Source organism: Herpailurus yagouaroundi, unplaced genomic scaffold (genome assembly GCF_014898765.1).
Source record: "Herpailurus yagouaroundi ecotype Mexico unplaced genomic scaffold, PumYag 28, whole genome shotgun sequence".
NCBI lineage: Eukaryota > Metazoa > Chordata > Mammalia > Carnivora > Felidae > Herpailurus > Herpailurus yagouaroundi.
This window is the reverse complement of record NW_024412376.1, coordinates 107,483,116-107,510,662: the sequence shown is the minus strand read 5'-3', so window position 1 is coordinate 107,510,662 and position 27,547 is coordinate 107,483,116. Positions and strand designations below refer to the sequence as shown.

Below are 27,547 nucleotides of genomic sequence, written 5' to 3'. Positions count from 1 at the left end.
TGAAGTGTTGGGTGCCCTCGGTTGGGCAATTTTTGTAAGTGTGAATGTCCCTAATGGTGACTTCACTCAAACTAAAGGACACTAGGACCTAGCTTTGATATTGAAAATTATATGTCATGTTAAGATGAGTTTTATTCTCTCTTTTCCTGTCTGTTTAACAGAAGGGTGGTCCATTCTGTAAAGAGATGGTAAGGCTGGCCTGTGTTTGGGCCAACTGATTGATGGCCAGCATTTCAAGAGCTGGTAACTCTGGTCTATATCATGCTCACAGAGGGGAAATTCCTGCAGTCTTCAAAGTGGAAACAAGCAAGCAAAAATAGCAAACGTCTGTTTCAAGACCTGTCTACAATTTCATATTAGCCAATGGTTTTTATGGAACTTACAGACAAATCAGAGGGAAAATGCATTTGTGCTATCAGGGCCCAGCCTATAAGCCAGAGAACATTTCTGTCTTTCAGAGGGTAGAGGATCCATGTTTGTACTCAATGAATATTTATTGAGTCCCTTCTCTGTGCCAGGCACTAAGACACACACACACACACACACACACACACACACACACACAAAACAAGCCGCAGTCTCTATTATTAGGGCTCCCAACGGATGGAAGACAAATGTGGAGAGAAATCATGGCTCAGTGTGTTTCAATTGAAATCTGTGTGAAGTGCTGTGGCAACTTCACAGAGGAGGGGAGGCTCTGGAGTTCTCGGAATTGGGATGGGAAGAGGGGATTCAGGGTGGGAAGAACAACAAATGCAAAGGCAGAGAGGTAGACAGGAGGCAATATTTCAGATTGCCAAAATATTGTCATTTTAGGGATTGAATTCCTATTATGGGCCAGGCAGTGAGGTATACGTGGTGAGCAAATCCACTAGAGTCCCTGTTCCACGTGCATTCTGGAGGCTAAAGAGGGAGGCACGCATTAAACCAAGCTTCTTGTAAGCAATTACATAGCTAACACGCGGATCGCAGTGCTCTGACGTTAAGGGACTGGGTGCTCGGAGCACATGAGAGATTGGGAGCAGGCGAGGGAGAGATGTAGCAGGAGAATCAGCGAAGGCCCTTAAGCTAACACTGGAATGATGAATAGGAGGAAGTCAGGCAGAGAAAAGAGAGAGCACTGTTTAGGCAGAAGGAATAGAATTAAGGGAAAAGCCTGGTGTGTTTTGAGGGCCTGGTGGGGCGCAAGGCTGGAGGGGCAGACTGGGATCACGGAGAGCCTTCCAGACCTTGCTGGGGATTTGCAGTTTTATCCTCAGTGGAGGGAGAAGCCAGTGTGGGCTTCCTTTCTTCCTCTCAACCGTCAGAGCGGTGTGATAGGGTCCAGCCGGCCTTTTAGGAAGCTCACCGTCGTGGCTGTCTGGCTAACCTTAGCAATCACTTAGCAGCCACGGGGCCTCTGCCAGGCAGGCCTGGCGTGATCCTCGAGACCACAGTCAAAGGCAATGCTCACGCTGACTTGGCAGCAATGGGGAAGAGCCTGACTGCGTTTTGATCGAGTTTCACTGATTGTGCCAAAGCTCTGTCACCTGTTTCCTCAGGTACTTGACGAGGCAAGGGCAGGAAAGGACATGCCGGGGGTGGGGGTGGGGGATAGGCAAGCAGCACAGGTAATCAGGCTACCTGGGACTCTGGCACTGACCCAGGCTGCTGCTCACGAAGCCCGGGAAAAGGTGCCAGTTCAGGGCACTCGTTCTCCACTGGCTGCCAACGCTCCCGACTGCTGCTGACGGCCAGTCGGGCGGGGAGACGCGAACACATGTGCACAGTGTGGACTCCCTTCCCCGGAATATCCTGTGACTCCTCTCGGCACTGGGAGAACTCACCTACCCGCCCCAGCTGTCAGCTGCCAAGTCCCTTCTCCTAGCAAGGCAAGAAACCGGGGCTGGAGCCGGACACCTTTCTTTCATCCATCCAAGTGACACAAACTAGGATATCGGTCTCTCCTATACAGCCCAATGGACGTGGACGTGAGTCCCTTTTCGATCCAACTGAGAATCTGCTCTTCTGAGCATCAGCCTGCCAGCTGCTCTCGCAACGTAAAAGCCTCAAGCTGCCCACACTTCAGGAAAGACTGCCATTCGTTAGCCTACGAGGAGGAATCTCCGATCGCGTTCGGTTGGTCATCATACCCCTAGAATTCTCATGCAGGCCAAGTCTGAGAGAGTCAATCCTTGAGTCAGTCCGTTTCAGGCATGGAGGCCTGTCACTGCCCAAGCAGCACACATCGTATCTGACCACGTGGGTCACTGTTTTTTGGAACAATGCACAATTCACCTCTAATTTAGAGATTAATGGGTTGGATTTCTTCATCCTAATTGTTCTGCCATTTTCTCAAGGAAATATTAGAACTAATTGTTTTCCTCAAGGCAAAGGGACTCTGCTTTGGGTGGGAAGGTGTATGGGGCACTGCATTACTTTAACTTACTCAACTGCCCCGTCTCCTGTGGATGCCTCCTTGCTTCCTCTGTAATGGCGGTTACTACAGTACATTCTACCACTATTTTCATGTCAAGGGCATTGTGTTTGTGTGTGTGTGTGTGTGTGTGTGTGTGTGTGTGTGTGTGTGTGGAGTAGGGGGAGCTGAGGATGGAAGGTCTACTTCCGATTCTGTCCCTAAATGATTCTTTCCAGGCAACGTGGCCCAGATCCTCCTCCTAGAAGTCTGAGGTCACTGACACCGCTTCCACTCCGAGTCTGTCCCCCGTCTGTCAAACGAGGAGCTGTACTCATTCACCACGTAGGCCCTCTCAGCTCTCAAAAATTTTTTTTAATCTGAGGAAGTATACATCCTTATCTGTTTGACTTACTCAGTTTGGTAGCCCTTGGGAGACACAAGGCCAACATGTAAGAAAGCAGAGATGATACTTCCTCAGACTCTCTCAGTGGTTCTGAACGTTGGAGTCTTAACCCCAGTGTAATGGTATTTGGAGATGGGGCTTTGGGGAAGTGATCACGATTAGATGAGATCATGAGGGTGGGGCCCTCAGGATGGGATTAGTGCCTTTGTGAGAAGAGAAAGCAGGGAGCTCGCGCTCGCTCTCTCTCTCTCTCTCTCTCTCTCTCTCTCTCTCCAGGGGGCAAGACCCTGTGAGGACACAGAAGGTGGCCATCTGTAAGTGTGGAATAGAGCTCTCACCAGAAACTGCATAGGCCCACACCTTGCTTGGACTTCCCAGGCTTCAAACTGTGAGAAATAGATTTCTGTTCTTAGAGCCGTCCAGTCGACATGGTATTTTGTTCTGGCAGCTTGAGCGGGTGAAGACAGCAGGCACTCCCTAGGACAGTGAGAATGAGCCTTGGATATCTTCACGCTGAAGATACCCACCACCGTGCAATCAGAGCAGTATGGCGTGTGTACCGTCAAATGAGGCAAATCAGAGGCTTCTGATGCCTTGTTCAAGGGAAGATAGCCAGCACGGTCACAACTTCCTGCATTGTTGTTTCGTTAGGAGTAGGAATTGCTTGAATTAGACTGGAAAGTATTTTAAGTAAGTCTTCAGAAGATACGGGGCACAGATCCTCTGTCCCTCCCCACACTCTGCCCCCCCAACTCTGTCCCTCCCCCACTCGTGTTTTCTCTGTCTCTCTCTCTCGCTCTGTCTCTCTCTCTCTCAAATAAATAAACATTTAAAAGAACCTTAAATAAGTATTCAGAAGGTAGCCATGGGAAATGACCACGTCCAGTCTTCTTTGGAAGCAGGAAGGGTAGGGGTTATTAAATAAAGTATATTAGTCAGGGTTAAACAAGAAAGTGGACATTTCTAAGCAACAAAACCAATTACTGGAGCATGTTATTTTTAGCACTGTAATGATTTCCATGGTACAGCTTTTAGCTCCACTGGAAATGACAATGCAAGTGTCACCCTGAACATCACATACCTTAAGTGGCACCTTGTGTGTTGTCATCCTTTCAGAACCAACTCAAAGGTCGTCTCTTCTGTGACTTCTCTAAATGTCCTCTGAAAATGACATTTGTATATTTTTGCATTCCATGGTCCCTATACAGATTGGATTCATTGCACTTCAGGGCTCCCACTCTAACCTGCTTTTGCTTCAGCGAGGCACTTACCACATCATATTTCAGGAAGTCAGGTGTCGTTTCCGTCATGCTGGATATTGAACTCCCTGAGGACAAAGCTATAGACATAGAAGCTACTCAATGAAAGAATGAATGAATGAATGAGTGTTTCTTTGTATATGACTTATTCCTAGTTTATCCCAGGTTTCCAAAGATTCTGACTCGCCTACCAGACTGAGACTGTTTCTGCCTCCCTCTGCCAGTCTGTTCAATGATACTGTCAACAGTAAACATTGCCATTTTTGTTCTGTGGCCACAGAATAATGAGCCATGGGAGCTACCAGGAGGCAGAGCTAGTAAGCTCCAGAGGTCACTTATGAAGGTCTAGTATTTTAATAATCTTTGTCCCAACTGTTGTTTTGTCCATATTTGAAAGATCTCTTGATCTGTATCCATCCTGAAACCATCGACACTTCAGAACTGCCAAAAGTCCGCCCTAGCAACATGGACTATTATGTGGCTAACTTAGGAGGTCTGCCCTCCTGTTTCCTAGGACAGTCGCCCTCGTGTGGTTTACGGTCTTGACCAACTCCTTTTCTGTAAGATAAAACCAAGTGCTTTGATAACAATCCAAATGTTAAATTTGGTTAAGCATGAGAAAATTATGTTTTCAGGATAGATTCTGTAGCACAACTTTTCATCAGTTGCTGAGGCTACTATGCACAAGAATGAAGAAGTAAGCAGTTTTATCCCAAGTGCCTGAATGCATCCATATACATCTTTCCCCCCCCTTCCTCTGTGCTGGAATCTAGCCCATGTTTTATTCCTTATGAATTTTGATCATGGTTGACCATTACCTATATGGTCAAGGAAATCTCCTCAGAGTATGGAGGGTTAAATAGCTGGAGACCTAACATGACATCCGGGATAGGTATATGTCATGGGAGAGTGACTTCCCTCATGTTACACCCGGTAGGCAGCCATTGCTGAGGTAGCTATGATGGGTGTGGCCATACTAAGGGATATATAGAAGAGAATAGAGAGATTCTGGGGTATTTTTGAATGAAGTTCTTAAGTTAATTCATCTTCCTCCCTTCTTCCCTTCCTCCCTTCCTTCTACAAGTACATACTGAGCACTTACTATGACCTAGCCACTGTCTGAGGCAAACAGCAATGAATAAGATCATGTCCCTATACCCTCATGGAACTTATATTCTGATAGAAGAGAGAGAGAGAAATAAATAAATAAATAAATAAATAAATAAATAAATAAATAAAATGATTTCAGGAAGAAACCATTTTATTTTACGAAACACAAAAATAACCAAAGGGTATGGTGGTTCCTCAAGCAATCAAGCATAAAATTACTATATGACCCACCACGTCCACTTCTGGGTATATGACGAATTGAAGGCAGGGTCTCAAATGGCTATTTGTATACTCAGATTCATAGCATTATTCACGGTAGCCAAAAGGTAGAAGCAGCCATCGAAGTCCATCAATGAATGCATGGATGAATACAGTGTGGCCTATATATACAATGGAATATTATTCAGCTTTAAAAAGGAAGGAAATTCTGGGTGGAATTTTCTGGGAAGGAAACTCTTGGGTGGCTCAGTTGGCTAAGCATCTGACTTTGGCTCAGGTCATGATCTTGCAGTTCATGAGTTGGAGCCCTTCATCGGGGGTCTCTGTTGTCAACACAGCAGATCTTCTGTCCCCCTCTCTCTGCCCTTCCCCTGCTTGTGCACGTGCGTGCGCTCTCTCTCTCTCCCTCTCTCTCAAAAATAAACATTTTTTTTAAAGTAAGGAAATTATGACACCTGCTACACTATAAGTGAACCATGAAGACATTATGCTAAGTGAAATAAGCCCATCATAAAAGGACAATTACAATATGATTCTACTTGCTTGCATTACCTACAGCAATCAAATTCATAGAGACAGAAAGTAGAATAGTGGTTTCCAGGACTGGGGAGAGGGAAGAAAGGAGAGTACTATTATTTAATCGTGCAGAGTTTCAGTTTGGAAAGATAAGAAAGTTCTGGAGTTGGGTTAGTGGTGATGGTTGAACAATAATGGGAAGGTACTTAATGCCACTGAACTGTACCCTTAAAGATGGTGGAAATGGTAAATGCTATGTGTATTTTAACAATTAAAAAAGTAATCTTTTAAAAAAATAAGCAAGGAGCTAGCTGGAGTAGGAATGATTATAGTTAGGATCATCTGGGAAGGCTCCTCTGAGAAGGAGGTGGCCATTTGAGTAGAGACCAACTGGAATGATGAAGAGAGCATGGGGAGACAATGGGGGATTAGTTTGGGATTTTGTTCTAGGTGCAGCAGATAGAAGGCTTTGGAGGGTTTTGACCAGTTGATGAACATGATCTGATTGATGACTTTAAAATATGCTGGCTGCTATGTGAAAAGTAACTGAAAGGGAGAAAATCTGGAAAGCAGAAGACCAATGAAGAGACTATGGCAATAGTCTAGCAAGTGACTGGTGGCTCAGGTGATGTTGAGATAATGGGGGAGGTGGTGAAAAGTGATTAAGTTGGGATGTTTTCAAGGTTGGGCCATTATAATTTGCCAATGAATTTGATGTGCAGTATGAGGGAAAGAGATGACTTAAGGTTTTGACTTAAGGTTGACTCGGTTTTTAAGCGAGCAGCTGAGTGAGAGAGGGTGCCAACGACTAGGGGAAAAGGTTGGGGGGATGATAAGGGGCATGGGAGTCAATCAAAAGATGGTTTACACAAAAAGCGAAATCAAGGGGTGCCTGAGTGGTTCAGTCAGTTGAGCGACCTACTTCAGCTCAGGTCACAATCTTGTAGTTCCTGAGTTTGAGCCCCACATCAGGCTCTGTGCTGGCAGCTCAGAGCCTAGAGCCTGCTTCAGATTCTGTGTCTCCCTCTCTCTCTGCCCATCCTCTATTCATGGTCTATCTCTCTCTCTCAAAAATAAACATTAAAATTAAAAAAAAAAATCAAAACCCAGTACTAGCAGAGTGATAGCACTTAGAAGCCATTTATTAAGTACTTGAATGAAAGAATTAGTTAATTAAATGGAATGTGTAAATGGAGGGAGGAAGGAAGAAAAAACTAATTCTAAATTTTACAAAATGTGAAGGAGAACATTTTGCAAGATGGTACGATTGTAAAGACCCCAGCTAGAATTTGAAAGAACTGGGTTCCAGTCTCAGATGATATTTCCAAACCTCAAATGCCTCCTCTCAGCTTTTATTCTGGGATTTCCCCCTTTCCTCCTTCACAAGGGATGTGTCCACATCTTGACTCATGCCAGCCGGCAAGCCCATAGCGCCAGCATCCCTGTGCATAAATGCAGAGCCCACAATCCTGGGACAGGGAACAGCCAATCAGTGAGCTCCCCTCAGAGGGACTAGCCAATCAGTAAGCTCCTCCAGCTGTGCCCTCACCAACCACGCCTTCCCCACCCTCAGCACATACCCTGGGTATCACTGCAGGCATTGGGGAACCAGCCCCTCAGCATTCTGGACAAATCCCCATAAAGGTCAGTTCCTCAGAGAGTCTCACTATTTTAAGGGCACACTTCTAAGCAAGCAGGAGACGAGTTGGGTTCATTCAGTGTGTTGGCCGGGCTCGTGTTGCCTGACCCACTAATTATTCTTACGGAGCCTTGGGGCTGGTTCCTACTAAGTCACAAAGGGAGGAGGGAGCGGTTAGCGGGAAGAAAACATTTAAAAGTCACCTGCACAATTGGGGAGGCGCAATGCAAAATGAGAAAGATCTGTGAACGTGCTATAAAGCAGCCTTGCCTCCCGGGTTTTCACGCATTCACCTCGTTTGTTCTGGCTTTTCCACAGGGCTGAGGGTCCAGAGCCTGCCTACATCAGGCCCCTTGCCTCTTTCTCTTCCGACAAACATCTCGTTGACCGGCATCTGGACAAGCTCTCCGCAAAGCCCCCCTGCCTCCCCGACCACTGGCACATCCGTCTTCCCAGTTACGACCTCGGCTCCAACACCTACACTCCCCAAGAACGTTTCCATAGAGCCCAGAGAGGAGGACACCAGCCTCCTGGCCTCTCACTGGGAACGCAAGAACACAGACCCCTCCCCAACAAGCGGGGGGCTGCACTTAACACCCACGCCCTCAGAATACAGCTCAGGCACTCCCAAGGCAAGTGTGCCACCCACAGGGTCGCAGTCCCCCTCTGAGACCCCAGCTCAGTCCCCCGCTGAGTCCCCCACGGAGTCTCCTGCTCTCACCTCCCCTCAGGCTGCAGCCTCATCACCTCCACCCCTGTCAACCTCACCCCCGGAGGCTTCGTCTGCCTCCTCTGCCAGCACCAACCACAGCTCTGCTGAGACCAGCCTCAAGCCCACAGGAGCCCCAGCCACACCAGAGTCCCCAGCAGAAGAGCACAGCTCTGACCACACACCCACTTCGCATGCCACGGCAGAGCCTGTGCCCACGGAGACGACGCCCCAAGCGACAGTGCCGGCCAAAGTGACCTGTATGCTGATCGACGTCGAGACCACTGCCTCCCCAGGGGTGATCATGCAGGAAGTGGAGCATGCTCTAAGTTCAGGTGAGTCTCAGTCCCTAGACCACTGGAGATGTTAAGAATGCGGTTCCGCTAACCCAGCACAGTAGGTTACATTTGAATTTCGCGGTGCAGTGCCTGAGCTGAATTCACAAGAATGTCCACAGAAGTGCAAACTTTGCCTTTAGTCACGTGATAATTTCTACAGGATATCTCATTATTACAGCCAGTCTTTACAATTTGTCTTCACAGATGTCACAGACAATGGCAGCAGATGAGACAGTATAAGCAAAGGGGGTGACAGTGTGGCTTTGGGGCACGCTTCCTAGGTTTTAGTTCCGGCTCCTGACCTTGGGCACGTGACTTCATCTTTTTGTGCCCTTATTTTTCCTCATCTGTAAAATGGGGACACAAGGGGTTCTATCGTACATGATCCTTGGGGAGATTCTATGCGATGCCTGTGAAGTGCTTACTTAGTAAGTGCTCAGGACGTGTCAGTTATTAGTATTTTTCTCAGTGTATTAACGAAGTGCTTACTTCATGGAAACCAGTAAAGCAAAGTAGGGAGGGGGCGGGGGGGGGCGTGTGTAGAGAACTTGGCTGATTCTTTATAGTCACTGCTAGAGTTCATGGGAAAGACAATAAATTTTACAGGGCATTGGATTTGTTTTTATTCTCCCAGCAGCCCTGTGAAGTCAGTATTATTTTTATCTTGATTTTCCAATCTCGGAAATTACAGCGGAGGGAGATTTAGGGTCTCTTCGAAGGTCCCATGTGTGTGACGTTGACGTAAAGATGGTAAACTTGAGGGTACTGAGCAGGAACAGGCTTAAGTGGGAGCGTTTGGCCTCCTGAGCAAGAAACAATAAGGTGAGAGCAGCCAGAAGGTGAAGGGGGAAATGGCTCTGTGGCCCCTTCGCTGGGACAGTCCTGCCAGAGCTGTGGGCTGCCCTGGGAGTTTTCAGAATAGAGCCACACATGACCAGCTGGAGTCAAAGGAATGGCTGTGACCGAGGAGACTTGAACTCCTGTTTAATGATGAAAACCTCTACGAACAGAAACTCCAGTAAGCAGTGGAGGTGGGGAGAGAGGGCTAAGATTAACAAGACATGATTCCTCACGGAAGATGAGTTTACTAGGGGATGACGTCCCGAAGAATTACGCGTTCTGATGTCAAAGGCCTAATATATCCGCGAGAGTCCCAAAAGAGACAGCGAGGCAGGCAAACGGGGGTAAAGGAATTAATTACGAAGGTCCAGGGTAACCACAGGGGAGCATAATAGCAGAGCTGTCGTGAGTCAGGCCTTGGAGGAGGGAACAGTCACCAGAACCCAGAAGGAGAGTCTTGTAGAACAGACCACCTTGACAGAAGCACCACCGACTCTTGGTTGAGAGAGATACAGCTAACCCTGAGAGTGAAATAAATAAACCTTCTGCCCTCCCCGTCTCCCTTCCCTTAGATATACAGCCAGAAGCCAAGAGCAGGGAAGCCCATGGATGTCGTCCATACAGGTCAGCCTCCCAGAGGGCCCATCAGAGAGCAAAGTGGAGAAGGGTACAGTAGAGAGTGGCACACCCAGTTGAAAGGCTGATTCGTCTGTGCAGCCCCCATCCCCATTGGCGCCCTGTTCACACCTCCCGCCAGCACTCATCACAGTGCCTTTCGGTGTGGTGTTGTAGGATGCTGTGCTCCCAGCCTGCAGATGACGGACCCAGTTCCTGGAACAGGGTGGGTGTTGACTCAGTGTCTGAAGGACTGTCCCGGTCAAAGGTGCCAGCAAAGTACTGGCTCAAAGTGGCCTTCGTCTCTTCTCTCTTTCCTAGTTCAGGCCACGACACCACCCCCGTGACGCCGTGTCTTCGGCTTTCTGGCTGATGGCCCTCTCTCCGCGTTCTGTCCCCTCCGGGATACTCAGACATGGTGGGTTAAGATTCCTGAGCACAGATTCTGAGCCTGCCATGCATAAATCTCCCGAATCAGACACAACCTACCACTTTCTACAAGTACCCTAGTTCCGTGGGCTGGATTATCTGAGACCATCCAGTTCCAGTGCTCTGGCCTGTGTTGTAGAACCTGTGTCTCGATGTCCTCAACTCTAAGCCAACAGAGTCAAGAGGTGCAAAATTAGTGACAGAGCTGGGTCATGAACCTTTATAGCTCTAGGGAATATTACACCCAGTAGCAACTCCGAGGTGAATTAAGGAAGGAAGGAGGGACCGATTTGAGAAGAGAGATGGGTGGCAGGGTGAAGAGAGATCGGGCCAGTGTACATTTCATAGACCAGAAAGGATTTACTCTTGTGATCTATTAAATCAAAAAACATTTCCTCTGCATCCACCAGTATACTGTGCTTGAGGCAGAGACGTGGGAGACCTGTCTTTGAATCTTTGCCGTTTGAGTAGAGAGAAAGGGCGCAAGTAACTCTTAATACCATTAGAGTGACCACATTACTTTCTAACCTGAGTATAAACGGAAGTGTGTGGAAGGATCTTTGAGCAGATGGGGTACAATCTGTTCGTTCGTTTCAAAGGTGAAGAAATTCTGTCCCAGAAGTTTGGAGGGCCTCACCCAAGGTCACACCACCCAGTGGTAGAGCTGGGCCCAGAGCCCAGATCCTTAAAACCACAATCAAGTCTTCTTTCAACAGCCGGTGTCTCTGCGCTCCCTCCTCCCCCAGCCCCGCAGGCCCAGCAGCACCCAGAGACCATGCTGGCAGGTTACCGTTTGGGGGTGTACGTGTTCAGATGCGTGAGCTGCCCTAATTGTGACAGTAATAACACCACACTTCTGTTTAGCATTTTGTCTTATTCTGCATGAAGTTCACATGGCATATCTTTATTGGCCCAGGGACTCATCCGTTCAACAAATACCGAGATACAGTCACCGATGAATAATGCTAAAACAAGGTAAATGCCACGGCAGTGAAATTTGACTAGGGGGTCAGGGAAGGTTCTGTGATGGAGGGGGCACAGGAGCGGGGTCCTAGGAGAGGAAGGGAATTTGGACCTAAAGAGAGACAGGGCAAGGGAGATCCAAGCACCTGCGTGCAAAGTAGGGAAGCAGTGGCAAAGTAGTTCAGGATCTACCCAGCAGCTGCAAGCCCCAGAATTGCTCTTGGTGAGTTTTCCAGTGCCCTCCGCGTCTACCGAGTCTAGGGGTTGAGGCCTGGCTTGATCTGACCTGTCCACAGCATTTGACAGGGATGGTCACTGCCCTGGTCTTTAAAGCGCAGTCTCCATCTGACGTCGAGGACACATCTCTCATTCCTTCACCTGCCTCGCTGACCGCTCCTCCAAGGTCCCTGCCTCTCACCCCCTCCCACACCAGAGCAACCCCAGGGCCAGTCCTGCCCTCCTCTCTGCTGACCTCTCCACACTCATTCCTGAGATGAGCTCATCCCACCACAGGACTCACCATGCCATCCACATGCTGATAACTTTGAGACAGAAAGTTCTATCCCTGTTTCCTTTCAGTGAACTAAAGACGTGTACATCCAGCTGTCAGCTAACTCGTATTTCCACGTGCGTGGCTCGTAGGCGTCTTGCACTGAATGTGTATGTGGTAAGGTCCTGAAATCCTCGGCCCCTGACCTGCTCCTCCCTCACCTTCCAGAAACCTTGGGCTAATCCTGGACTCCTTTCCTCAGAGACTCCTCATGCAGCCCATCAGAACCCAGGCTCCTCTGCCTTCGGTCACAGACACGATTTTAATATTCCTGTAATTGATCCCCACTAGCTACATCCTTGCCAGAGAGATCCTTTTAGAACCCAGGATAGAACCTGTCACTCCCCGGCTCTGACTCTCCTGTTGCTTACCTTCTGAATCAGAGCCAAAGCCAAGTTTGTGAGGCGCCTGCAGTGTTCACGTGATCTAATCTGTGCGGTCTTTCTACTCTCTTCTTCCACCTTCACCTGCAGACACACCGGCAGCCTTACCGTTTTCTGGAACATACCAGAGACACTCTTACCTCAGGTCCTTTGTACTTGCTGTTCCCTTTGCCTGAGATATTTTAAAAACCTCTAGGTCTTTCACAGCTCACTCCTTTCCATCACTCAAGACCTCGACTGTCATCCCCTCAGTGAGCCTTTGCTCTTAGCCCTTTATGAAACCGTCATCCCATCACGATCTCTTACCACTTTCTATCTCATTTATTTAGTGAGTAGGTGTGTGTTTTCTGCCATTAGAATGTCAGCTCCCTGAAAGCAAAGAGCTTGTTCACGAAGAGGAATATGTAGGCTGCATCCCCAATCCCTAGAACAGAGCCTGACACAGGGTAGCCCCTCAGTAACATTTGTTGAACATGTGAATGAAAGAGTCAGTCAACCAACACCAGAGAAGTTGTTTCATCTCCCTGAGCATTGGTCATGTCATCAATAGGATAAGAACAGTATCCACATGACTGGATTATTATAAGGTTTAATTAAGAAATTTACAGCTTAGGGGCGCCTGGGTGACTCGGTCAGTTCAGCATCAAACTCTTGATTTCAGCTTGGGTCACGATCTCACGGTCTGTGGGATCGACCCCCATCCCAGCTCCGCGCTGAGGATGCGGAGCCTGCTTGGGATTCTATCCCTCTCTCTGTGCCCCACCCCCCCCCCCAAATAAATGAAATAAACTTTAAAAAAAGAAATTTATAGCTTAGTGACTGTTGACCAATGGCCCAGTCAATATCTGTGATTATTATTTTACTATGATTTATCATCATTATTATTGCCATTTTACTATTGTTATTGTTATTTCTGTTGCTGTTACATTTATTGTAATGAAGAGTATCCACCATTTTCAACAAACTTTCATTGAGCTTTAACTATGAGTCAGGCATCTGACTAGGTACTGGGGATTTGGCCATGAATGAGACATCACTGTTCTCATGGAGCTTACAATGTAGCATGAACACAACATGGCAAGTAACCTAGTTTAGTGGATCCCAGACTGCATGGAGAGGAAACTCGCAGAAGCAGGAAACGAGATTTCAGAACAAGTGTTAGAGGACCCTGAGTAGCAGGATAAGGTGGTTTACTTTACTTGCCAGACGATTAAGAGTCATCAAGAGCTTTTGATCAAGAGAAGAAAATGCTGAGAATTATATTTTAAGAATATTCAGTTGTCAGGAACATGTATGGTTAAGTTGCAGGAAGTTCAGTGCTAGAAACACAAAGACCAGTTTCTACCTGGTTTCCAGTTTGCTGTTGCCACTGATAAACCATGTCACTTAACTACTTTGACTTTAAGGGTTCTTAGCTATAAACTAAATATAAGAGAGACAATCTTTCAGGTCCTTTTGGCTTATCATGCCATGAAATTGTGTATTACAATTGTCCGATGCAGAAGAATGAGATCCATATTCATATGAAGCTGACTGAGAATATACGTGTCCTAAGAGTCAGGCTAGCCGTTGACATAGGTAAGCCCCTTGTGTGATGTTCAGAACATTCCAGTGATGTGATCTCGATGGTATCTGTTCAACCAAAGAGATTCAGCAACTTACTCAAGTTTTCACTTGAGCACCCAGACCAGGATTGCCATTCAGTTCTCCTAACTGGCCCTGAGTCAAGAGTTTATTCCACTAGACCCATCCTACCTGAAATCACAGAAGTGAAAAGTCAGGGGAGGACTGATGGCCTCCAGCACCACTGTGGAAATAAGCCCCGTGGACGGAGTGCGGCCTGCTGAGTCCAAGGGGCGGTGGGGTTGCCTGATGGAAGGAGAGGCAGGTGGTAGTCTCGGCCATCCCAAAGCGGCTCTGCAGGGCAAATGAGTTCTGATGTTTGTTTCTGTTTTGTTTTTAAGAAAGAAAGAGATGCACGATATGTTAAATTTGGATCCTCTTGTGTTACTAAATCAGAACTCTAAAAGGGCGGAAACCGTGACTATGATATGTTTTGACCCATAAACTAAATTGAACGGTGTCGTGCATGATTTGGTGCTCAGCAAATGCTTGCAAGATTAACTGACATCACGCTCCAAGTTATATTCAAAATGTCTTCAGTTTACGCAAATGAAAACTTTAAAATTACAGTCACTTTGCTTGATGCAAAGGGGATATTTGCATCTCTTTTGTCTATAAAATCCAAGCATCCACTGGCCTTCTTTATGCTATCTTATACTTCCCGTTACAAAGAGGACATATCATTGTGAAAATCGGTGAAGGCCTTTGAACTTTATTTTTTTTTTTAATGTTCATTTATTTATTTTGAGAGAGAGAGAGAGAGTGAGCAGGAGAAGGGCAGAGAAGGAGAGGGAGACAAAGAATCCCAAGCAAGCTCCACGCTGTCAGCACAGAGCCTGCCGCGGGGCTAGAGCTCATGAACCACGAGATCATGACCTGAGCCTAAATCAAGAGTCAGGCGCTTAACCGACTGAGCCACCCAGGTGCCGCAGGCCTTCGAACTTTAAATTGCTTGTCTGAACCCCCGTCTTTATTCAGTACAAACTGTGCTAATAAATACCCTTAAATAAAGGGTACTCGGCAGGCATGGGCATCTAGACATCTCTACCTCCATACCTGCAGGGGACTTTTAGCTCTACACGACAGCTCCTTACTCCATGATTAACTCGTAACGATGAGTATAGATTTGAGAAAGAATTAAGTCCTTAAAAAGATGGAAGAATATATTTATTTATTTACTTACTTATTTAACCAAAATATAACTATTTTGCAAGGTCTATATAATCTTGAATAGTTGACAGTCACACTGAAGTGTTAAAATTTTCCATATCATTCAAAAATAGGCAAATTATGGAAGAATGTTTTTTAAAGGACACATGGAAAAATTTTAGGAATAAAAAAATGTGTGTTGTAGTAAGTTAATTACCATCATATTTAGATGATTAAAAATATGTTAAAGGGATAAAATGGTGATTTAATAAGAACACATAGTGAGAAGATCATCTAAAAGAATGTCAAATGTGCCGATCACATCCTTTTGGAATGCCCAGAATGTGTCAGGAAGCGATAATCCTGAAGTGTATTATATCCGTCTTAGGCTCAGTGGTACAGACATCCTATCCCTGTGCATGCCCAAGCCTGGCCTCTTTCAATAACAGGTGCCACCATCTTTTCAGGTTGTTCTTCTTTGCTCCCTGTGTCCTCTCAGTACCAAACACTGTTGATTTCGAAATCTTCGTAGCTGCCAAATGCATCCGCTTCACTTCATTCTTGCTCTCATGTCCGAGCTCCCATAATTCCACCGCGATGGCCCCTCTTTGTGCTCCCCTGCACCCATCTCCCCATCCTGCCCATTCACCAAAGAGCAGTCAGAGTGAGGATCACACACAGATCTGATCAGGTCACACACCCCTCGCTCCTCCCTGCATCCCAGCCCCTCTGGGACATCCCACTGCCCTTAGGATGGAATCCATAAGGCCACAGAGCCCTGCCATCCCTGCCTCATCCCACCCCCTACTCCTTGCTCTCTGCCCCTCCCACGCTGACGTCTGTCCGTTTCATGAACGTGCTCATCTCCCTCTTGACACACCTTCTCCTGGGAACCCAAAACACATCCCTTCACCAATTAATTCTAACTCATTCCTGGGGTCTCAGCGGCTCAGATCACCTGTTCAGGAAGTCTCTCTTGGGCCCCCCAGTCTAGCTCTGGTCTTCCAGTTACACTGTCACAGTTCAGTTGTATCTCTTCTTCACATTTATGCTTGTGGCTCTTTGTTCATCGTTTACCCTGCATTTCCAGGTAACTATGGGTGGGGCCTTGTCTGTTTGGGCTCACAAAGAAATTCCTAGCACCCAACAGTGTATAGTTTAATGACTAAATATCAAACTTCAGATAATAAATCCACGTATTTTCTTAGCCTCGTAAACCCTGACCTTTGGATTGAGGATGAAGAAAAACACTTTCACGTACTGTCTTAATCAGTTCAAGCTAGTAGGACAAAAATACCACAGGCTGGGTGGCTTAAACAATTTATTTCTCACAGTTCTGGAGGCTGGGATATCCAGGATCAAATCACCTGCAGATTCAGTGTCTGATGAGACCTCCTACTTCTTGGTTCACACATGGCTATCTTCTCACTGTGTCCTCATGTGGCAGAAGGGGCATAGGAGCTCTCTGGGGACTCTTTTATAAGAGCACTAATCCCGTTCACGAGGGCTCCACCTCATGACCTAGTCACTTCCCAAAGGCCCCACCTCCAGATACTATCATACCGGGGGTAGGATTTCAACATATGAGTTGGGGGTTGGGCATAAACATTTAGTTCATAACTCCCATGCACACAGATACCCCTGTAATACATTGCGATCATTATAGACGACCTAAAGGGCTCTGTGCTGCCACTGTGGGTTCCCACTGCCCCTTCCCACCACACCTCCTTCCTAACCTGCTGACTGCCTCCTGCCTTTGGTTCCAATGGACTTCAGAGCTGATGAGATTATGGATTGCTGTAAAACCCTCAGTCACATTTCTTTTTTTTATTTTGTGCCCAATTTTTGAAGCTTAGGCTAAACCTCAAAGTTTGTTAACTCCAAGTAAATTGCCCAAAGGAACTCCAAAGATCAGATTTCATTTTAGGTAAAAATTATTCTGCATTCTTGTCTCTATGACTTTTATTTCTCCTTTGGTTTACTTTTTAATACCTAAACCTTAATCTGGTTTTGAGATATTTCCAAAATATCCTTTAAAAAATACACGTCAAGGTAATGAAACCAGCTAGTTACCATTTATGTTGTTACCTGGTAGGGGTGCAACTCCATCCCGTATTTTAATTGTCTTAGCATCACCTTTCATTACATTTGGAGAGTTTCTGTCTCCATGGAACACTTTCTTACTTTCTGTTTCAAATAATTTCACCAGTCGTATATGACTAAAGTGATTCTGGAAATGCTTCACTGAGAGAGTGGGATTTAGCTTATAAGCACAGCTGATATCATTAATGAATCTGTGGCTTACTGTCTCACTGGGGAAACTGGTTGGAACAGAACCAGTTCTATATCCAGACCCTTTACCGTAATCTTTGCACTGCAAAGATCATGTCTTTTTCATCATGAAATAATAACAGGAAAGTGAAAACGGATCGGCACCAATCCATCATCTTTATCAGATAAGAATGTAAAAATCCCACCCCAGTGTGTTCTAGAACGCATACTGGATGCTTAATTGATATTGCCCTCAGCATGCCTTGTTTCTCCGGTCTCACGAAAGGAAAATATTGGCCAGTAAGAACCAGCATCTTATGTCACGGTACCTTCCCTTTATCATCAGACTCCCAACCTTCGGGGGGGGGGGGGACCACAGTCTCAAAACCGAAGGTGAATTTAGGTTAAAATCATAAAATCTCAGTGAGTCCGTGGAGGTGGGCCATCAAAAACACTTTTGCCGTATTTCTGTTTGGAGAAATTGTGGGGTCACTTTGAAGACAGGCTCCAAGAGGGGTAAGAATTACAAACTTTGGCAAGAGACTGCCTGGTTCAGATTCCACCGACGCCACTTGTTGGAGAGGAGACGTGCACAAGTTTGTTTGTCGTTGAGTATCACGTTTTCCTCATCTATGAAACAAGGACAACAGAATTGCAGTACTTGCCTTATAGGGTGCTTACTAGCATTAACTGAGACAAGAATATATAAAGTGTCTTTTGCACAGTTCACACTAAGTAAATGTTAGCTATTATTATTATTACAGTGGGTTTCCAGCTCTCTGTGTGGATACCAACAAGAGTCTGACTCTTCTAGACTTTGATTTTCTCAACTTGAAAAAAATGGGATGTTTGTACAACACTTTAAGACTCCCAAAAGGATTATTACTGTAAATATTAGGTAATAAGGATCCATTTAAGTACCCATCTATAACACAGTACAGAAAAGGATAATCAAAAGAGCGTGTAAAGGAGAAATAACTAGGTTCACATTTGAAATAGTAACTCTTTTGTGGAACTTGGGAAACGCAGAGGGAAAGGGTAGAGAAATCTCCAACAACTGGAGATTTCTAGCAGGGAGAAAAGAAATCTTGCGGGGAGACGGGGATACAAAAGCCGAGCTAGGATTTTGCCAAGGACCCACTGGCCCCTGAGTGTGGCCAGTTAGGAGCTAGGGTTTCACTCTTCTCTTTACAGGCATCAAAGTTTGGAAATTATTTTCCTTTTTTTTTTTAATGTTTATATATTTTTGAGAGAGAGAGAGACAGAGCACAAGCAGGGGAGGGGCAGAGAGAGGAGGAGACACAGAATTTGAAGCAGGCTCCAGGCTCTGAGCTGTCAGCACAGAACCTGCTGCGGGGTTTGAACTCAGGAACCGTGAGATCATGACCTGAGCCAAAGTCAGACACTTAACCAACTGAGGCACCCAGGCGCCCCGGAAATTATTTTCTTTCCAAAGTTTTTAACGCTAAAACCTTGGGGGCTGAGTCTGGGAAAAATTAAAATTTGGTAAAATAATAATATCCAAAAGCAGATTTCTACCTGGCCTAGGTGGCTAAATACATGGAGGCAAGGCTAAATTAATTAATGGTTCTGCAGAGATCCCTGAGTCCTTGGGCTGCATTAATTACACTAGTGTCACTGCCATTGGCCAAGGTAAGTATTGGAACAGGTGTCCTGAAACTGTAACTCTCTGCTCTCCACCCATATTCCATGATAAAAGTCATACATTTGCACACCGCTTGGCAAATAGGGTTAGGTCTCTATCTCGGGCTCTGAGAGGTTCCTCCCTTCCTTCTTGCTTATGTCCTCAAGGGAACACCAGTGTGGAAGGTCTCACTTACTAAGGCTGGTGAACCCCAAAGGACCCTGAGCCTTGCCTTGCAGACTGGGTGAGTCTCAAAAAGAGCCTGGGCCAACTTTGCTGATTTATTTTACCCAGAATTGATTTATCCATGGTCATGCCTCATTGTCCTCATTGAAATACTGAAGGAACAATAACAAAAACCTCCCCGTCCATGGAGTCCATGGAGATCAGTGACAGCTTTTAAGCAAGCAGTGCCATCCATTATTCACCCCCTCCGTGGAATTCACAAAGGGATGACTTCCGAGTTGAGATTCTCAACCTGGTCCCTTACTGTTGAAAGTCAGGGGCCACAAAAGGCTGACTTCTCAGCCCCCACACTCCTCCTCCTCCCCACTGCCGTGTAGTTGGTTGTTCCCACCTGAAAGAACCCCAGGGAATTATTTTCCATAATTTCAACGCGAATTGCATTAAGGATACTCGGGTAGCAGAGTGATTTAGGGATTTCTTTTCCTCTTTCTGACTTGACTCCTGAATAGAAATATCTGTCCCCCAGTCAAGGAGTTAGGTGACCTGACATGACACAGCTGACCCGCTCATACTTAGAGATCAGAATTTTCAGAACAGGAAAGAGAATTCTCCTTCATCTGGGGCAAACCATAGAGGGGATTCTCTGTTCTCCGACCCTGCCCGCCTTCCCTCTGCCCCAGGAATCTGAGCTGAAATCCCCCCCCCTCTCACCCCATGGCAAGTTGTAGTTCTCTTAGCTCGTTAGAAGTTATAACTCAGTCCAGGGGTGCCTGGGTTAAGCGTCCGACTCCGGCTCAGGTCACGATCTCACAGTTTATGAGTTCAAGCCCCGCATCGGGCTCTGTGCTGACAGCTCAGAGCCTAGAGCCTGCTTCGGATTCTATGTCTCCCTCTCTCTCTGCCTCTCCCCCCACTCCTCAAAAATAAATAAACATTAAAAAACATTTTTGTAAAGAAGTTATAATTCAGCCTAGGCTGAATTATATACCTTGTATAAAGTAATTTAAAACTAATTATGCTAGGCTATAAAGCCAGGCACTGCAAATTTGTCCTGCAGGAGAGAGCTGAGAAGGGCAGAAACTGGCATAGCGCATGTGAAGGGGCAGACATAGGGCTTAGCTTGATGGACCCAGAAGTGAAGTCCTCCCTCGTGTCTGCACCGCTCCTGGGAGTGGGTGAGGCAGGGTGAGACAGTTGTCACTCCTATGTCACATTTCCACCAACTTGGGCCTTCACCAAGAAGCAGTATTCATAAAGCTGCTGCATTCCCAGGGGCAGGGACAGGAGTTGACAGGGCAGATGCTCCTGGCCCCAGCTCTCTGCTCTCTGGTTTTTTTGGCCTCTTTCGGGGCCCTGAGGGCCGGTGCCTCACCCCCCAACCCCAGCATCTCATCTCCCAACCCCTTTGAGAAATTGATGTTCCTGGGAGCCGTGTGCCCAGAGTGTGGTCCCTACTCTGGGTGGATAGCATGCAAGGTGGCGAACCCTTTTTGTCCTAATAAAGACTGGTTTTTGTCTTCATGTGAATTTGAGAAAAGAATAAAACAGCATGTTGAATTCATGACTCCATAGCTATTCCTGTTTAGGGTGAAGCTATCTATGTAGTAAGTATCTAAAGAAAAATAATGACTTCAAGACGTCTGTTCAGAAAATTATAGCATAGGTTGGTGTGGACAGGACAAAAATCATGACAGCGGTACGGAGATGTTTGATTTTTGGAAACACGGCTGTGAAGTAGAGGCCAGGATCTTATCCCTATCTGTTGTCTCAGCTATCAGTGCTTTAAAGCTTCACTTAGGATGAGTCCCAGAATTAGAGAATTTAAAAGAATGCAAACCAGAAATCAAAAGGTATCTCGTCCCAGCTCTGCAACTGATGGAGTCTGATCTCAACCAAATCCCTTAATTTCTATCACCTTCCATTCTGTAAAATGAAGAGGTTAGATTCAGTGAACCTTCTTAGAATTTCCGTTGAATGGTAAAATTGCATTGTTCCTTTGGTCATGACCTCACTGGAAGCAAACGCTGAATTTGAGATCTGCGGTCATTTCTAAAATACCCAGGTTGGCTCACATCTCCTATGGAACCAAAGTTCCTTACTGGCTTTAGAGTTTTATGGGTAGAAGGTGCCCAGAGCCTGTGAGACCTTTGTGTTGCACTTCGTGATGGGCAAAGCATTTGAAATGAACGATTTAATTTGTAGAGAGGCACTGAGAGGCAGGGTGTGTTTCATCAAAGTTTGACACATCGTAAACAATAAACAGCAGCTGTGTGAATGATTGAAAGAATCCTCGGTTTACAAGTAGAGACAGAGACACAAATGAGGTCATGAACACAGACAGGGAGGGGTAAAGTGGCTTGCCCACGGTTACTCAGCTCGTGGGTGCATCTATAAGGCAGGTCTGTATGCCGGGTCTTCTGATGACAAAAACTAGAAGAGCATAGGTTTGGGGGATGCAGCTTTAAAGCTTGAATCCCGTTCCTTCCCACTAACTAGTGGAGCCGGTTTTTGGTAACTTCTTTTGGAGCCTCCAGTTCCTAACCACCAAAGTGGAAATACTCCCCCGCTGTGCCCAGCTCAGGGCCTGGCACAGGGTAGCCATGGTAAATGATGGCAGCTATGACTTTGCTTTCCTTTCTGTTGTTATTACTGTTCTTAGCATAGTACTACAGATGTCCCTTGAGAACGGTTGCAGCGCCAAGACTGAACTCAGAGCAGTCCTGGAGGAGACTCTGGAATAGAGTTCAGACAGAGGGCTCACCCACGTTTCAGGAGGGCATTCTCATTCCCCGGGGCTCCTTTAGTCTAAGGAGTGCCGAGTGAGAGGAATGCCCCCTGACGTTGACTGGAGGCTGCAAAACTGGCCATGGGCAAAGGGGCTGGGGAGCACTGTTTGCTGTTCGTAGAAACCCAAGCTAGTTCACATTATAAATGTCGAATGGGGGGGTTGGGATCAGGGGACCTGAACACATAGCCCGAAGAAATTCCTGGTGGGAAAGAGGCTTCATTTGCGTTGGGAAAGACTGTCAAATGTTAAGTGAAATGGAGAATTTTTACATGTTGTTTGTTTGCTTGTTTGTTTAGAGAGCACAAGCAGGGGAGGGGCAGAGAGAGGGGGAGAGAGAATCCCAAGCAGGCTCTGCCCAGTCAGCACGGAGCCCAGTGCAGGGCTTGAACTCACAAACCGTGAGATCATGACCTGAGACAAAATCAAGAGTCAGACACTTCACCAACAGAGCCACCCTGGCGCCCCAAAATGACAAAACCTTAAAACCATGATAACCAGGGACCGTGCCCACTTGTATTCATTGCAAACCTGTGCTCCCTGCATCCTTGAAGTACAGCTGATGTGCTCACATGAAAGGGAACTGAGGAAGAGGAAATAAGCATTTGCCTGATACTGACATTTCCAATATACATCTTTGAAGAGATTAGTATTTCCAGTATACATCTTTATATGCTACCCAAGTAGGTAAAATATTTAGATGAAAGTGAAACCAGGCCCCAAACCAGGTCTTCTGATTACCAGAAGAAGAAAAAGATAGGTATTCGGGATCCTGCCCCGAAATTTGAATCCCACATCTGCCCATTAAGCAATTCTGCCATTAACCAGCATTTAAGTAAGAGTAGAAATGTGAAATAAAAGATGCCAGTTGCGGTCATATTTGACTAAATTTGAAAAAGATTACCCCCCGCCATTCTGAAGAAATGAGTAAGCAATAATTTAATGACTTAAAGGTTTGGGGGCATGGGGCATGGGGGAGCAGGACTAACTTACGGAGGGAAATTTAGGTTTTGCTAATTAAAAACATTTCTGTAGCATATTCGCGTGCAAGCTGTATGCCTTATAAGGGAGCTCCATATTTGCATCATAGCTGCTAATAAAGTCCAATTTTAAAAACAGCTACGCTTTCAGAAGCAATTGTATATTTTATGAATTTCTTACTTTGGACCTAGACAAATAAAGAAATGTATTTGGTATCTCTGGCTTTAAGGGATTTTCAGTCTAGAGAGAGCAGAAAGAACGTGCTCACATAAAACCATTAGTATAATACCATATCTCGTCTTTATCTTGGGTGTGTGTGCATAACTACCCATAACCACACGTGTCAGTATTAGCTATATACTAGAATAAGTTTATTAAATGGTGCCATGCTGGGGGCACTTGGGTGGCTCAGTCAGTGAAGTGTCCAACTCTTGATTTTGGTTCAGGTCATGATCTCACGGTTTGTGGGTTCGAGCCCCGCGTTGGGCTCTGCATTGACCATGTGGAGCTTGCTTGGGATTCTCTCTCTCTCCCTCTCTCTCTGTTCCTCCCCCACTTGTGCTCTCTCTTTCTCTCAAAATAAATAAATAAACTTTAAAAAATGGTGCCATGCTAAGTAAAAGGACAAATATTTAGAAAAAGAGGGCTCAAGATGAACAGACGTCATTGGGGATGAGTTCTAAGAGAAGACTGGATTTTTGAGAAGGTTATTCCAAATCATCCCTCTGCCCAAAACGCTTCCATGGTCCCCATTCCCCATACTGTCACGGTGTCCCCAGACACCATGTCTGACTTTGAGACTACTCCATGATTTGGTCCCAAATACCAACCATTTCATGATCCCTATTAATTTCCACTATATCCTTTTATGTAGAGTGTGACTTTGGTTTTGTCACCACTGTAAATTGGGTGACCTTGGGTAAGTTACTCAGTGAACCCCTCAGTACTTAGGACTCCTGAACCCTAAAGTCAAGGGGCTGGGCTCTGCAAAGATCGCAACAGTCCCCTTCATTTGTGCTGATTTACAAAGCACCCCCATCTCAATATTCCTATGAAATGGAGAGGACAAGGAATATGCCATTTTTTACTTAAGGACACCAGTTGAGGTGCTTCTGTCTCCAGACTCAGTGCTAAATGTCCAGCCTAGAAATGTTAGGTGTCTATTCTCCCTCTACCTGGCCCCAGACTCAAACCTTCATTGCTGTCTATTCAAGTCCTGTCCATCCTTCAAAGAACAGCCTCATTCCCATGTCTCCCCAAGGTTCCAACTTTTATAGACATCCCCAAGTTAGAGACAGAAATACAGAATTCGGTACCATACACCTCCCCCCATAACTACCTACCTGCCTATCCATCCAATCCTACGCTTCCCAGTGTGGTTCCCGAGCCTGACACATGTCTCTGCAACTGGGAAGTGAAACCTCACAGCCTTGCCTGTTGCTTCTCCACACCTGGCAACTGCCTTAGCTCAGAGGAACCCATGCAGCTCATTCAAGAGAAACTCATGGGATTGATTTGGGATCAGAGTGAGATAAGCTTAGCTTCCCCTGTTGTGGGACAGAGTGAACGGCGGGGGGGGGGGAACAGAAGTGAAATCCAAGCAGAATTCAAGGTCCAAAGTCCAAGTGACCTTCAGTAATGGTAAAATTAGGACCCACTGGGGTGAGAGTATCCAAAAACTGAGATTTTCTTTTTCCCTTCTCTCCCCCATAGCACATCCTACACACACAGGCGCGCCCACACACACACACACACACACACACACACCAGCGTGAATTGCAGTTGCCAGCTACCCCTGGTGACTTGGTATGCTGCGGTGAATAGCACTGGGCAGTGATCTCGGCGATTTCTTCTAGACCCCGACACATGCTGGAAACCAAGGACATGGCCTTATTAGGTCGCTGTTCTGTGACTATTGTCTGCTTCTAACTAGTCCTGCCTACAAGTATTCTGAATTGCAGAGCTTTGACCAACTTCACCAGTACCTACAAGAGGACGCAAAACGCCACACAGCCGTGAGTTAGGACCTAGTTCCCGGACAGCGACAGCGGGCAGAGGAGGTGCCAGGGCCACCAGTTAACCCCCAGGTGGACTCACACTTAACTGCTGCAGCCCGGGGTTTCAGGAGAGCCCAGCCCCAAGCAACATGGACTCCGCAACCTGTGCTGGGGTCCCAGCAATTCTAATGATCAACTCTGCGCCTCCCCGCCCTTAGTTTCTCTGTGCCTTGGTTTCCCCATCTGTAAGAAGAAAATAATGAGAGCACCTGCCTTACGAAGTTCTCACGAGAATGACATGAATTCGAGTAAGTGAAGCTCATAGAACAGTGCCCGGCCCAGAGCCAATAACAAGAAAGTGTCAGTCACCATCATTTTTAGTGTTGTTTATTACTGTTATCGCTGTTGTTGGGAGGATAGAGGTGTGATAGGAGACTATTGCTGGAGGAACTTTTCCTAGTATAATCGGGCACACACGGAGGTCTTGCACTGCAGCCTCTCCCCCACTCGCTACCCACGCCCCTCCTCCAGCACATGCGCAGACACCTGTGTTTATAGAGGAAGAATTCCTTTGAGAAAAGATGTTCCTTTCCTCTGGTGACCCTGGCTGGAGAGGCCGCCACACTCTGAAGTGGTCACCTGCTCCTCTTCTCCATGTCTTACCTACCCTCTGGACCAGGAAAAGGAAAGAAAAGAGCAAGAATATTTAAAAACAGCCAAAGGTCTGTTACAGACTTCTCAAAATAGATCAGACGTGCACACACATACCCAGGAAGTTGGTCAAAATACTTACGAGTGCAGTCTAAATAAGCCGGTTGTTGCATTTCCAAGGAAAACATTGTTCAGGAGTCGCCTGCGGACAGCTCACCTTCGTCACCCAGGAGCTGCCCGTTGTCACCTCCTGCGCTCTCAGAGCGATGGCAGCTCCTTTAAAGAGCCTGGGAAGGCTCTTCGAGAGGTTGTTCGGGTTTGCCCTGCCATATCCTAATATTCCCAATCCTCCATAGGATTGACAAGTATCCTGCTGAATATTTCATATGAAACATTTCTTCCACGTTTAAAGTGGGGAAAAGAGAAAATCCTTAAACAAGAAAAGTCCCCAGAGGAACATTTAAGACAGGTGGGCTTCTTTAGGTCAAGGGGTTAGTTGGGATAGGAGCGGAGTCCCTTCAGAGTATGAAGACTTCTATGTCCGTGAAGGACTAGTAGGAGTGTGATCAAGAAAGGGACATGCCTGTTGCGTGAGTACCAGGTGTGAGGAGAAAGACCCCTTAAAATGATGCCATAGTTTATTCCAGGACAGCACAGGGCACAGAACAGACTCAAAGCAGGGCAAGTGATGACCTCCGGAACAGCCTGCCTCCTGGAGTGCCAGGTCTGACCAGGAGCATAGCCTTCTGGGAGCTTGCTCTGCCTACTTCAAGGATGTCATCTGACTCTGTTTGGATGGCTGTTCCCCAAATAGCTCCTCCAGCTCCGTCCTCCATGGGCACTCACAAGCTCATGATGCAGGGGTTGGACCATGGCTATAGAGTCATTCATGTAGATAATCAGGTAAGACCTGGGGCAGGGGATTCCAAGATGGGTAGACAGAAAACCTGCTGCTTGGGAACTTTCTCAGCACAGTGATGGGGCTCCAAAACTGCCAGTTCTCTCTCTCTCTTTTTTTGCCAACATTACATTTCGTCATTCAGCATTAAATAAATGAGTCAAGTACCCACTATGGACTAGAGACTGCATCTGGGGTTGAGAGGGCAGGAAGAACTGGAAGAGATGAATATGGTTAGAACCTGCCTGGCGAAGCTTATAAATGCAACACACAGCATTTGAAAGAAGCGGACACGAAGAGTTGAGAACCCACAGTAACGTGGTAATTCGTGTGGGGGTGTCAAGAAAGCCGCTCGGAAGGGTTGATATTTAGTTAGGTCATGAGGAAAGGGAAGGAGCTGGCCAAGCTAAGAGAAGGGCCAGTGGACGTAACGTGTATATTAGTGATTACAAATACAAAGCATGCGATGAAATAGTCCGGGTTCAGATGTTAGCGTAACCATTTATCAAACTGTAAGATCTGAACCAAGCTCTTCATTTCCCTGAGCCCTAACTTTCTCATCCATAAAGTGGGGATAATTCCACTCGTCTCCTAAAGAGACTTAAGAGACCTGATGGCTGTAAGGCTCTGGGCACGTACTGGCCCAAAGTAACCTGCGTGCAGAGACAACTATGGTTGTCCTTTAGCTTGTTTATTTTTGTTCTGAGTTGTTATGAAAGTGGCAAAATGGCACCCTGAGAAATCCCAGCCTCCAGAGAGGCCCAGTTTTCAAGGAGGCTTTGCGTGGATCTTCAGCAACCCTCTGGTCAGGCCGAACATGTTGGCACAGTGGAATGTGCTAGCACAGTGGAATATTCTTGCGTCTCAGCTTGTAAAATATACAGATAAGTTTCCTCCAATTCTCTCTAATTCCTTCTGGCTCCAGGGCTTTACAGCATGAGTCACACCCAGTCGGTAACTGGCAAACCCCAGTAAGGAGGAAGTGAAATG

The 27,547-nt window shown here is 46.4% G+C and overlaps 1 protein-coding gene across 2 annotated transcripts in view; it reads left to right on the top strand.

Moving 5' to 3' along the window:
* PARM1 (prostate androgen-regulated mucin-like protein 1) overlaps positions 1–27,547 on the top strand; it is a 110,542-nt gene that overhangs the window by 65,067 nt on the left and 17,928 nt on the right. The window contains exons 1-2 of one of the 2 annotated variants that reach the window (XM_040481163.1): positions 1,944–2,118; positions 7,863–8,588. In XM_040481163.1, coding sequence (XP_040337097.1) covers positions 1,959–2,118; positions 7,863–8,588 — 886 coding nt within the window. In that variant the 5' untranslated portion in view covers positions 1,944–1,958. Of the gene's footprint in view, positions 1–1,943; positions 2,119–7,862; positions 8,589–27,547 lie in introns of those variants that run through there. The other variant, XM_040481164.1, reaches the window with a different exon arrangement.